The following is a 12195-nucleotide window of genomic DNA, read 5'->3' on the forward strand; positions in this document are numbered from 1 at the left end:
CAAACGCGTTAAAGTTGTTTTTTGTTGCTGATTACATAAGGTAATAGCACAAAGCCTTTAAGTCTCCAGAGAGTGCTGGAATGCAAAGCATAACGCCCATGAAGGACTGATCTTATCTAAAAAGGGTATTGTACTGTGGGTCTATTGTTCAGTTTAGAAGGAATGAGGATTGAAACCTTTTTTAAAATAGAAGAGATGATACCGCTGGAGCAAATGGCTTGTTCGAGGGCAGTTAAAGATCTTCACGTAAGGGGGAGGTGAGTTTTTGTTTGTTGAAGATTCCTTAGCTAATAGTACATCTAGGCGCAGCGCGACAATTTGTAACAAAGTGAGTGTTTTCCTTTTCATAAGAGCTTCAGTATTGTGAACTTCAAGAAATTTTACACGCTGGGCGTTCACTGAGCATGATATCACGTATTAGTGTTCTTATCCAGGGCTATGGACGACTTTTTGGTTCATTTTCGCACTGCGTGGCTAATACCTGCTTTTTATATAATAGTATTGTACCTTTCTTACTCTACTGCCATAATGTGGCGAATTAATGAATCAGAAATAACAAAGCTACAATAGACAATGCTATAATTCTGCCCAGAAAATTTGTGCTAGTTCATTCCGCTTGTTTTATTAGTTTATTCACCTACAAATCGGTGCATCCCAATGCATGCGGCTGGCGTTCGGAACTGAACATCGACAGCCAGGAACAGTAGGTATACCACAACGAAGGAGAGAAAGGAGCTGCTTCAATTTGTTATTGTTTAAGCAAACAAGAACAGTTTTTGGCACTTTAACGCTTCACTTATTTTGCCTTACTACTAAACCCTAAAGCCGCCTTAAAGGCAATCGGCAGATCCTAAAGTGGCTTGAGCCATCTGCTAATCAACTATTGGCCACTCAACAAAGGTGCGAGTAGCATAACGCTGATTGGTCGGCCAATGTTCACGGACAAATGGCTTAAGTCACTTTGGCACCTGTCGATTAAAATTGATCCTTCTCTAGTGATTTAAAGAATATCGAAGGTACGTTGGGTGAGCATAGGTAACGGATTCACATGTTAATCAGATAAATAAAAAGGCGTATTACCTTTCTTGTGATCAATCTATTGAAGTAAAATCCACTTTCAAAAGGATCGAAATAGCCATGACTATGAACTAGGGTTGCACAAGATAACCGGCAAGTCGGATGGATATTCCTGCACCGGGTCACCAATTTCTAAAAAGTCCGTTACCGTTGGATTGTTGACAAGCATGATCAAATATGTATTACTTCCTCGTTTCTTTGACAGAAACCTGGTCTTACTAGGGGAAAAGCTTGTATTGGAAGAAGAACCCGGCAAAAGCCAGTCAGGTTATCCAGCTAAATTGTACAATTGAATCCGGATGGCACAGTTACGAATGGAACTCTAATCCGATACACCCTGTCTATAAAGCTACGACGAAGCATCTCGGTGGTTAGGTTACAGATTCATGTTTCAGAGGTCCGTTTGCCACCGGGATACTACCTTTTTAACATACTCTTTTGTTTAATGCACCGAGAGAAAGAACTCGTATTTGCCTGAAAACGAATATCTACGAAATAACGAGCCATTGAATAAATCAAGAGCTATATAACACTCACAATTCACAACGAGGTTTACAAGCATTTTAAGTGACGAAGAAAAGGGTACTCCTTTCAAAATATGCAACACGATAACCGCAGATCACGAGCAGTCCTATATTGGCAAAATGGATCAACTGCAAATCTTCAACTGGTGTTGCGACTTGCAGAGCTATCGAATGTAACGGATAGGCTAGATCTCCGAATATTCTCTCTTCAGAAACTTCGCAAGTCCTGCTGGTGTCGTATTGGTTGAGTCATGTCTCAAAAGTTCTTGTGAATCATCACGAATGCTTGGTCTGTGGGAATAACAACTGAAGACACTTCTGTCTTACTTCGGGACATGTCTGTAGCTTCACTTGATTTTCTGCATGGATCATTTTCACATAACGTTCAGCTTCAATAAACTACTATCTCTACACAACACCTAAATCTCGTTCGACAAATTCTACACGAACGACCGCTTCCAGTCACAAGAACTAGACTTTCTTGGATCTTGTTATATCATATCTATTTGCTGTAAATATGGCAAAATTTCTGCGTTCCAATAAGTGCTACCACAACTAGGCTATGAAGTCCTGGTCATGGATTTTCCTGGGCGTAACTCCCATTAACCAGCCTTTCGCTGGGGGTAGCTCCCATCAATGAGGCTTTCGTCGGGCGTAACACCCATTAACAGACTTTCCCTTGGGAGAAAACTACTGACACGCTCAAAGCTACAGCATCGTTTGACTAACGCTACACATTACCAAAAGGAAATCACTGCAGCTCTACATCTACTTCCTGCGTGCTTCAGAAACCATTTCAGAAGCAAGTGTTTACTGGAATTTTAATATTGATGGTATGCATCAGGATTGTTCTATGTTGCCAGTGACTTTTTGATCATTTGTAAAATCTTTTTCTGTCCTAATCTCACTTGAAACGCCAAAATGGCGTGCTCTGATAGGTTGGATGCCTTTGTCTTTCCGGGGTCCTGCTTCATCTGCGCCAACGCACTGGTAATGACACTGAAATGATGGGACAAAATTTATGTTTTGGGTCGTGGGTGGTTCACGTTAATTGTGGGATGAAGAAAGGGGTGTGGGTTGAAACTTTCCGAGAGAAATAATTAGCCGCAAAATTGATGACAACTCAGGATAAAGTCATGTCACAGAAATGACGACAAGATGCGATCCATGATATTGTTCGCAGTTCGAAAAACATTTATTAGCATGAATGTGAAGCAATAAAGATTTATTTTCAAACATTAATGAAATTAAGTAAAAACTTTGGGAAATCAATCACTTCATTTACTGCCCTCCTCCACCATATTTACTGTCAATCCTACGCGAAAAATGGCTGCTATTGGAAAGAACTTCCAAAAAAGAAATAAAATATTTCATGTTCTATACGGCAAGTAGTGCTGATTTCCATAGTATGAATAATTTTAGCCGTTGTTGAAAAGACCTTGGAGCCATGAATCCCCAAATCGGTACCTAGAAGAATTATATCCATTTCAGAGGGCCAAACGTAAAAAAAGTAATTGTAAATACCTTTGCATGGTTGTTTTCCAGCTTGTTGGAAGAATGCTACTAATTTGATCTGAAATAAATACATTGCCAAATATTATTCTTTGCATATTCTAGATCACACGAGGCATAAATTATTTGCAAAATGATGGCTTGGTACAGTAATTATCTTTGAGTTGATCCGGGAGATATTGAAATCCCGTCTACAAAATCTTTCCGATTTTTGTGTCAATCTTTTCAAAAGAAGTTTAGACATTTTATCGAGGTATCAAAAAAAGGGTTTGAATTAATTTGTTCATATCCCTGAAGTTTTAAAAACACGGGGTTTCAAATTGAATAGATTCAGGGCAGACTTCACTACTGTAATAGGTAACCTTGGACTGTTCACTAAATAAGATTTTTAAGATCTGGTATCTTTTATGATAAAACGACTAAAAAATCGAGGACTTTGAAGAATGCAAATGAACAAGAGAAAGCAAAATACCACAACCAAACATAGTCTTGCCTTTTTTGTCAGGAGGATTTTTAAAGGTTTTAGGAGATCGTCCGGTGAAAGGAAACCCAACATAGTTTTGCCTTTTTGTCAGAAAGATTTTTAAAGGCTTTAGGAGATTGTCCAGAGATGAGCGCAAGCTTTCACTAATAACCTATGAGGAGAGGAGATTTGGACCAATTGAGCAAGTTGGGGACTCACCATACGTCAGTTGTAACTGCGTTTCGCTATCTTCTCCATAATCGCTGCCATCATCAGGATCCTCAGAGTGCTCGTCGTCTACATGGGGTAACTTCAAAATCCAGTTGGCAGTGTCTTCTTTTGACATATCTACTGTTTTGCTTACACTTTCATCCGCACCAATGTCATTTTTATTGACCCTATTAATTTCGGTTATTGGCTTTGTATTTTGATATTGTTTTTTAACAGCTTTATAATTCAATTCTTCTGCCGAATCGTCAGAATCATGTACATATTTCGCCGGTTTTCTTTTACGAGTTTTCGACTTTCGAGATCCGTCAGATGTCGGTGAACACTTCTTGCTTAACTCAGATTTCGACCCTTCCGTCGCAGCTTCACTTGTCGCTTCCACTTTCCTGCAGGCAGACTTGGAATCAACCTGACCAACCGGCTCGGCAGGTTTCTCTTTGACTTCATTTACATTTTGCTTCTTCGTTTTGTTTTCAGTTGATTGGAGCCTCTCCTCATTTTGCAATTTACCTTCCACTTTCTGTTTTTCTTTAATTTTCATCGGTTGCTCTTCAGATTTAAACGAACCATTATTTTGGGCTTTCGTTAGGCCTTCTTCGGCCACTGACTTCTCTTTACTCTCTCTGGCACTAACTCTTACTTCTTTAACAATGGTAATATCTTCGTCTGAATCACAATTTTGGGGCTGTGCTGGGTCTTCCTCACCGTTCTGTTCTTTGCTCGTAGCCTGATGAACATGTTCAAGTAAGTAAAGAAAGTATGTGTCTTGATACCAACTCACGTGGTCCTGTAATAAGCCAGTGAACTCTTTGAAGTCCATATGAAGAATCTACAATAAAAAACCACCTTCGGTAAAAGGCATGATAACAGGTCCTTTAAGTTGAATTAGATTGCCTTTGGAGGCCCAGTTTTTGAGGAATATTGAATGTAAGGGGGAGACAGGGGGGGGGGGCTCAAACTAGATTTAACTGTATCTTGTTTAAGTTTAAACCGGTGTTCCTAATTTCAGCGGTAGATTACTGAAAATATGCACTCAACTGTATCATAGAATTTTCTGGTTTCAGAATACATATGTGTTACTTCACAAGAACACACTCCACCACTGTAACCTCATCTTTAAACTGACAAGCGTAGATTAGAAAAAAGCAATATTTACAACTTCAAGTCTAAATAAATTAGCATTAGCTTCAGACTCAGTTGCAGGTATATCAAATCATTTCCATTCTGTGACCTTGCCATTCCAACAAAACCAAAAAAGGCGCATGCGCAAAATAACATCCGGACGAGGCGAATGATGTAGTAACTGGAACTGAAAAAAGTCTACATACTGCTCACCCTTAAAACTGCATACAAATCGGGACCTGACTTCAGTCCAGACAATCCGAAAATGAACTGGTCCTTCTCACTTGCAATACCCTGAAGAAAAATTCGGGAGCAATGATTTAAAAAGACATTTGAAAATTTCCAATCATTATTAAATAATATTTTAGGCCACAAATACTGTATAACCGTAATAAAAGCTCCTTAAACTAGTTCGCCAATAACGTTGCGAGTCAAACGTAAAAACTTCAGCATATAGAATAGAGAATGTTCAGTTCAGAGGTCACTCTTTTTATGGTTCCTCATTGCTCAAAGAAATTAAAGATTTAAACAATTTTTCTGAAATCAAACGAAAGATGAAATCACAGAAAAGAGATACTTGCAACCAGAGACTGTGCGTTGTTTTAATCAAGGGTTTGTAGAATTTTGCTAGTTTTTGAAGTAAAAATAGCAAAATGAGTCTTAACTAATTTCGTTAGTGTTAATTAAGTTATAAGCTAATTGTATAAATATATACGTAACATATTGTTTGCCAATGAGAACAAGAATAATAATCCCAATAGATCACACTAAAACAAATACCGCCTTTCTTGACAGATGAACCTACGGAGCCAGTGTTCGGCGCAGGCCATTGCAGTGATGTGTTACTGTCTACTTCTGTTGTTGAAAGTTTATCAAATTATCATGCGACAAAACAGTAAAATAACACGATATCTTTGACCCCGAAATGATAAAACAAAGATTCGGATATTTTACTTTGTTGTGAATGTATAAACACTCTTCGGTTTAAAAGTTAATACAGTGACTTCCTTTCCCACTAAGAAGAAATGCATTGTTACCTAACAGAACATAGCATAGGCTGCAAAAAATGGACATACCATCTTCCTCATAAAGGCAAGCATTGCCTGGAAAACTGGCATCTTGTTGGCGTCTGTTGCTTCCAAAGCATCAACGATTTGAGTCAGTGATATTTCCACCTTGAATATTTAGACATTTTAACGTTAGCTCTTCCACAAAGGTTTGTGCTTGAATGATAGCAGTTGCATTGACTCAGAAGGATGATATAAGCGAAGAATATATGATTCTTGTTGTCGGAAAATAGGAAATTGCATTTATGAATCTTTCGTTTCAAAGCTTTGGAATAAGCTAAAAATGATTTCTTTGAAATGGAACATTTCAACTATTTTACATTGAAGCCACGAGTCAAAGTAGAAACAGTGAACAAGGGAACTATCACGTCAAATTATGTTTGGATTTGTTAGCAACTTCAACTGCAATTTTAATGAAGAACCTAGCGTTGGTAACAAAAATGTGTAAATATGGTATAATTAATACATCAATAGCAAAATGTCTGAAGAGTAATGGGCCAAAGCAATGCTGAAAAAAAGATGGCAAATATTGCGTGAAATATCCACAATCGTACAAGATAAATGCCGTTTGAGTCAAAATTTAATACTTTGCAGTGGTTACTAGTGTTCCAAGCATAGCCCAAAAAAACATGGTGGTCACATAATCAACGATCATGAAGTAGCCTGATTAAAATAGAATTAACATAACTGCCACATCCAAACCCCGCCTTGTTTTCACTGTTTTGATGAGAAAGGTTTTCAGAGCTAAATCATATTGTCCTAGGGAAGCATGAACTTTTTTTGAATTCTGGTTTTAAGAGCTAGTAAGATTACAGAACCAGGTAATTCCATTTATTCTTTTTTCTCTCACAAACTTACAACATTTTTGTCTTATGCAACACGTTATTGTCCTTCTCATCAAAATACATTAGAGATCATGAAAAGATCTTAAATTGAAGCTATGATAATTTCATACATTGGGATTACATCCTAATATTTAATCTACATTTGTATAATCATACTTGACATTTCTGAGCTGCTGTCAACATTTGAAATAAAATAAGTCCCTGGTAGTTGGTTGTTGCAACTTTTGAGGCCTCACAAATTATTTTGGGGCAAACTTTAGCAGGTATGGGGCTTTTCCTGGGACCTGGTGGCATAAAGGATTTCGGAGGTTCAACCAAAACTCAACAGTAAACAATTTTCAAACTGAAAATGATGATAATTAGTGATTTACCGTATCATTGGGGTTGGGGTGATTTTCCACGAATCCATACATGTGCAGAAGGTGAGAATTTCCAAGTTTACCAAAGGTATTAAATATCTCTTCACCCTGTGGAATAACAAAATAATGCTAAGGGTAACAGAAAAAAGATGAAAAGGTTGAATTTGATTGAAAATGATCAAATCTGAGAATATTTTATAGATATAGGTGCGACTTGAAAAACATGTGTCTTTACAGAACTGCTGTGAAGGATGGAGCAAGAGTTTCGTTGAGATAAACTGAGGGCAACTTTCACTGAAAGTGTGGATAACTTTTTCATTACTATAAGGTTGGAGTGTCTGGGTTATGATTGCCATTTTGCAAGTGGGGCTTTGCGTTCCCAGATGGCACCTTAGATTGCTGTTCTAGCACTGCATTCTTGCTGTTATTTGGTAACTTTTGCTGTGCTCAATGCCCAATGTAAGTTAGCGCTGTACAAAGTTTTGTTCAACCCCTTTCTAAAACTTATTGGTCTTTACCATAACAAGAACTTGTTGAAATGACACTACAGATATTGAATTCAAAATATAAGTATTCCAGAGGCAATTTTTCCTTTTCTCTTTCCAACAATTTTAATTCCATTTTGCTAGCTTTTACCAAAGGGGTTTTGAAGTCCCTGTGGAGGTTCTACTTGAATGACAGGCATTGCCTAACATTGTTTTTAGCAATACAAAGAATTATCACAATAGCTGTTGCTGATACCTTTTTGATTGGTTTGGTGCTGATCATTCTCAAAAGTGACTCATCATCAAACGAAAGCTGTGCATTGTTATTTGTATTATGATTGAAGAGATCAGCCACTGGAACCATCAATGTCTCACCAGTTTCATAATCAGTAAAACTGTATGACATTACAAATCCAACCATATGTTTGTAGAGATTAAGATTGTGGCTTTCCTTGCTGAAAAGCAAATTGTTCTTTATTAAGTGTTGCCAAGATGCCTTGCTTTAGGATTTTGTTACTATGAAACCCTGTTCAGTAGACTGAGGGTAACTATGAAGGGCTTATCCATGAAGACAATTTATGAGTAAAACTGATGCAAAAAAAAATATATGCAAATAAGTCACAGTATGAAAAAGTTGTGTACATATGTATAACAGAAATTGCTTTGAAGCAAAAGGTTTACACCATTCTAAGGATATATAAACTTATATAGAAATTAGAAAGATGCAGATCTATCTGTGCAAAAAATTTGATCTTAGATTGCAAAGGTTTCTTTTCTGATGGCACCTAAATATCTGGAAACCACATTAAAAAAGATTATAAAAATAAAAACAGGAAACAGTTTCTCAGCTTCTTGTTTACTACTAATCCTTTCATTTAAAAGGAAGAAGTTACCAGACCTTTTTAAAAAGGTCTCTTTGGCGTTTAGAATTAGCCAGTTTCCCTAAAAAATGAAACAGCATTTATCGGACCTAATCTCTAGCCAAAGAAACATACTTCATTATTGTTTGATTCCCTTCAATAAATGGAACTGCAAACTGCTGATATTCTTTTTCTATGTTATACAGATCTCTCTGTACATCCCAGAGGAGTGACATCCCTGTAAGCTCTTCTTGTCTCTCTTCATCCCTCCAAAACATTGGCTGATTAAACTCATTGATGCTTGGACATAAAGCCAGGTATGGAGCCCAATATGAATCACCTTTTTTCATTTCATACATCAAAGCAAGAAGAAGGGATATCCAGCCACTTGTCTGCTGCAACCTTATTAAAAATTCAAATCAGATTTATTAAAAATATAAAAGAATATCATTCAAACAATTGAAGAATCAACACAACAGAGAGCTTCAAAAAATGATGTTAACTAATCAAGATAAAATAAAACTCATGTACAGACTATTAGGATGCAATCATAATTACTTCAGTATGAAAGTGTATTAGCCACACTGAATAATTAACTGAGGTAAGGTCAGTTGATAATTATGTTTAAGCATGCTAATGAAATTAACTCAGGTAACAATTAACTTACATTTCCATATTTTCCTCTTTGAAATCCCTTAACCGTGAAGCTATTGAGCTTTGGTTTGGGGTAAGAGCAATATTTCTTGGGATTTCGACCAATGTTTCACTGCATCTTATATCTTCATTAGCAACTACTCCATAGCGATGACTAGTTGATATGTTTGTGACTTTTATCTAAAAGATTTCATGAAGACACATAAAAAAGGTCCAAAATTGAAATTGTACAGAGTGAGTAACAATTTTCCTGCAATGAGATGTCTCCTGGGAGCATAGTGACACGTTTCAGATGTTTTGTGTTCATTCATGACCTGCTGTGATATATCCTTGGCATAGGGTTTCAATGAAACAGTTTCAAAAGATGATTTCTAGGCACCGAAAACAAGCTATGTTAAACTAGCAATGAAAAGCAGAAACAAAAAAGAACAAAGTACTATCAGGTCACATTCCTCAGGCTAACAACACAGGATAATGATTAAAAGGTAACTTAAATATATATCCTGTCTTGATCAAAAATAAGATGAGAGGTGTGATAACCACTTTGTTTGGTTCTGTGTTTTTGACAGAATGCCAACCACTAACTTCCGTTTGGCTCCTTGTTTTTGACAGAACGGCAACTACTAACCCCAAACATAGTCGAAGAGACCAAATAAGAAGTCATCACTTTTTCTCTCTCTGTCTAAAAATATATTTTGCTTTGATGCGACATATTTCGAAACATCTCAGAACATATCCCAAAGGTGTTTTGATTTTTGCAATCAGGTGTTTTGATATATTGCGGCTTATATTTACCTTTTTGCCATTGGCCATAGCCACAGGTATAAAATTTTTATGTACTGAATAGCTCCTGGGGAGGGGGCTTAAAGGAGAATTTATGGTACCTGGAACTGGTCACATGAACTTCCCTAATACTGATTAACAAAACAGTTTCATCAATAGCAAGTTGTCAACAACAGAGGCCAATATCACATGAAACTGCAGCCATCACATCAAAACCAAATGAACCCAAAGGTGGTCGCTAGCAGGGAAGAGATGAGGAGAAGACCATAAAAGTATCACCCAAAAACCCTCAGCAATTCAAAATAGGTACAAAATACCACTATGGGTGTCACAGAGAGGCAAATGACTCGCTGTCTGCAGCCAGAGTCAAGAACCTGGCAGATAACTGTTGGCATACCCAGGGCCACATTATTTCCACCTAAAGTTTGGGGTTTGAGGAAGGGTGAACTGATCCTGGAGTTACTGGAAGCCCCTGTGAGCAGGGGGCTGCCAAGAGAAGTGGCGAAGGGGCAAAGTGCTGTTGATGCATTGAGGTACAAGTGATGTAAATATGGGTGTATGGGTTTCAGTTGCATATTGAACTTATGCTTTGAGTAGCAGCTTCAGTATCAATGTCATTAAAAACTCTGATTAAATGACTTTGATTGGAAACAGTATACTACAAGTATCATATGGAACTACCTTTTCGCCTTATTTTTGCCAGACATGCTTTTTTAAACTCAAATTTAGATAATTTTAAGCTTTTCTTTAAAGTATCCAATTGGCACGATTCTAATGGAAATTGAGTGTGCATTTGTTAAACTTTTAGTATATCAAGTTTGAAACATCCTCCCCCCAAGACCTCCCCCCCCCCAAGAGTCCCTAAACCATAATTATCAATATCAGCAAAATAATTTTACGTTCATATTCTACATACGGGAATCTGTTTCACCGTTTAAGTTTCTTTTCATCTTCTTGCATTTTTTGATCAACTAAATTTTTTTTTGATCTGAACGACATCATTTTCGCGGGAATCTGACCATTTGACAAAAACCTGAAACCAACAAGCAACACACATTACTTACTTTGGGACTTAAATTGACCTTGTGCTGATCACACCATGTTAAAAAATCCCCAAGGACTTCAAGGTCTTTTCCTGATGAGGCATTCATTGCCTTGATTAGTACAATATCGTCAGCATTAAAGTATACTTCAGCGATCGACGACCAAAATCTTGTCAGATTCCAGTGAGGTTCAAAATGTTTGCAGAAGAAAGCTGCGCAGCCTCGTTTTTATGCTTCTCATTTTCATGTGTTATCAAAACAAAAATGGCTGCCCTTGGAGGACAGATGAACATCGTTTCTTACGATTCCACTGACAGTGATTCAAACAGTGACAGTGATTCATCCGATGACCTTGAAACAGAAACACAAAAGTCACACAAGGACCTTTCAAAGACACCACTGCAAAAGGGAAAACTACCTCCTCCGATTCTGGAAGGTTCTGAGAATCATGGTAATGGAATGGCAAAACATGACAATAACAGTGACAAAAATTGTGAATTTTTCCGACCATCAAGTATCTATCACAACCCTTTTCTTGAAGAAAGGAAGAGCAAAATAACTGTGCTTTCTAAACATGTAGCTTTATCTGAAACAGAGAAAACAGATAAAAGAAAAGATGAGCATAAAAATAAAGTGCCCATTTGCAGAAAGTTTCAACGTGGTAAATGTCGGTATGGCGATAAGTGTAAGTTTCTACACGTACAAAAAGAACAAAATAAAATGGGTAAAATAAAAAAGAAAAGAGTGTTTGAAAGAAATAGGAAAAGTCCTAACCTTGCCTTGATTGGTGACCTGGATAGAATATTTGAAAGTGATGATGAAACAGAAATGAAACATATTATAAAGAAAAAGCGTCCTGGTTTAAATGACACTCTTGTGCCATCTAAAAAGGCAATTCATATGTATAAAGAGCTGTCTAGATGATATGGTATTATGATTCTTATAAGGAATACTTCAACACCAAGAGTACAATCCAGGATTGAATCCATGTTAATCTTGAGCCGGATATATGCAAAATACAATGGGAAATCATTAGTACACACACACTGGATATCTCCTGCTTAAGCCACATGGATTCCACACTGGATTGCAATGAATCATAATTTTGATGATGAAAGTAACTCGAATTTTCTAACTAATATCAATCTCTGATTGTTTGTGAAAATTATTAAA

General features: G+C 37.1%; 2 protein-coding genes across 2 annotated transcripts; one reads left to right on the plus strand and one right to left on the minus strand.

Annotated features, from left to right (window-relative positions):
• Positions 1-734: 734 nt before the first annotated feature.
• On the minus strand, positions 735-11178 carry LOC135683328 (N-lysine methyltransferase SETD6). Its single transcript, XM_065198553.2, has 10 exons — positions 11044-11178; positions 9210-9376; positions 8678-8944; positions 7939-8137; positions 7210-7305; positions 6003-6101; positions 5140-5220; positions 3796-4633; positions 3126-3174; positions 735-2600 (listed from the first exon to the last, which is right to left on the minus strand). The coding sequence occupies exons 1-10, from the start codon at positions 11128-11130 to the stop codon at positions 2453-2455; spliced, it is 2031 nt and encodes a 676-aa protein (XP_065054625.2). The 5' UTR covers positions 11131-11178; the 3' UTR covers positions 735-2452.
• A 39-nt stretch (positions 11179-11217) lies between these two features.
• LOC135683428 (uncharacterized) lies at positions 11218-11946 on the plus strand. The gene has a single exon (XM_065198674.2). It carries the CDS (start codon positions 11218-11220, stop codon positions 11944-11946), a length of 729 nt encoding a protein of 242 aa, XP_065054746.2.
• Positions 11947-12195: the final 249 nt, after the last annotated feature.

The sequence above is a fragment of the Rhopilema esculentum genome, chromosome 7, assembly GCF_057945365.1.
Source record: "Rhopilema esculentum isolate cy_ngs chromosome 7, ASM5794536v1, whole genome shotgun sequence".
In the NCBI taxonomy this organism is placed as follows: domain Eukaryota; kingdom Metazoa; phylum Cnidaria; class Scyphozoa; order Rhizostomeae; family Rhizostomatidae; genus Rhopilema; species Rhopilema esculentum.

Coding starts and splice junctions, on each gene's coding strand:
- LOC135683428 (XM_065198674.2), top strand. CDS start 11,218: ATGTTTGCAGAAGAAAGCTGCGCAGCCTCGTTTTTATGCTTCTCATTT.
- LOC135683328 (XM_065198553.2), bottom strand. CDS start 11,130: ATGAATGCCTCATCAGGAAAAGACCTTGAAGTCCTTGGGGATTTTTTA. Junction 8,138..8,677: donor GGGAATCAAACAATAATGAA/GTATGTTTCTTT, acceptor TTTGCTTTTCAG/CAAGGAAAGCCACAATCTTA. Junction 2,601..3,125: donor TGGAAAACAACCATGCAAAG/GTATTTACAATT, acceptor CCATCATTTCAG/TGTCATTACCAGTGCGTTGG.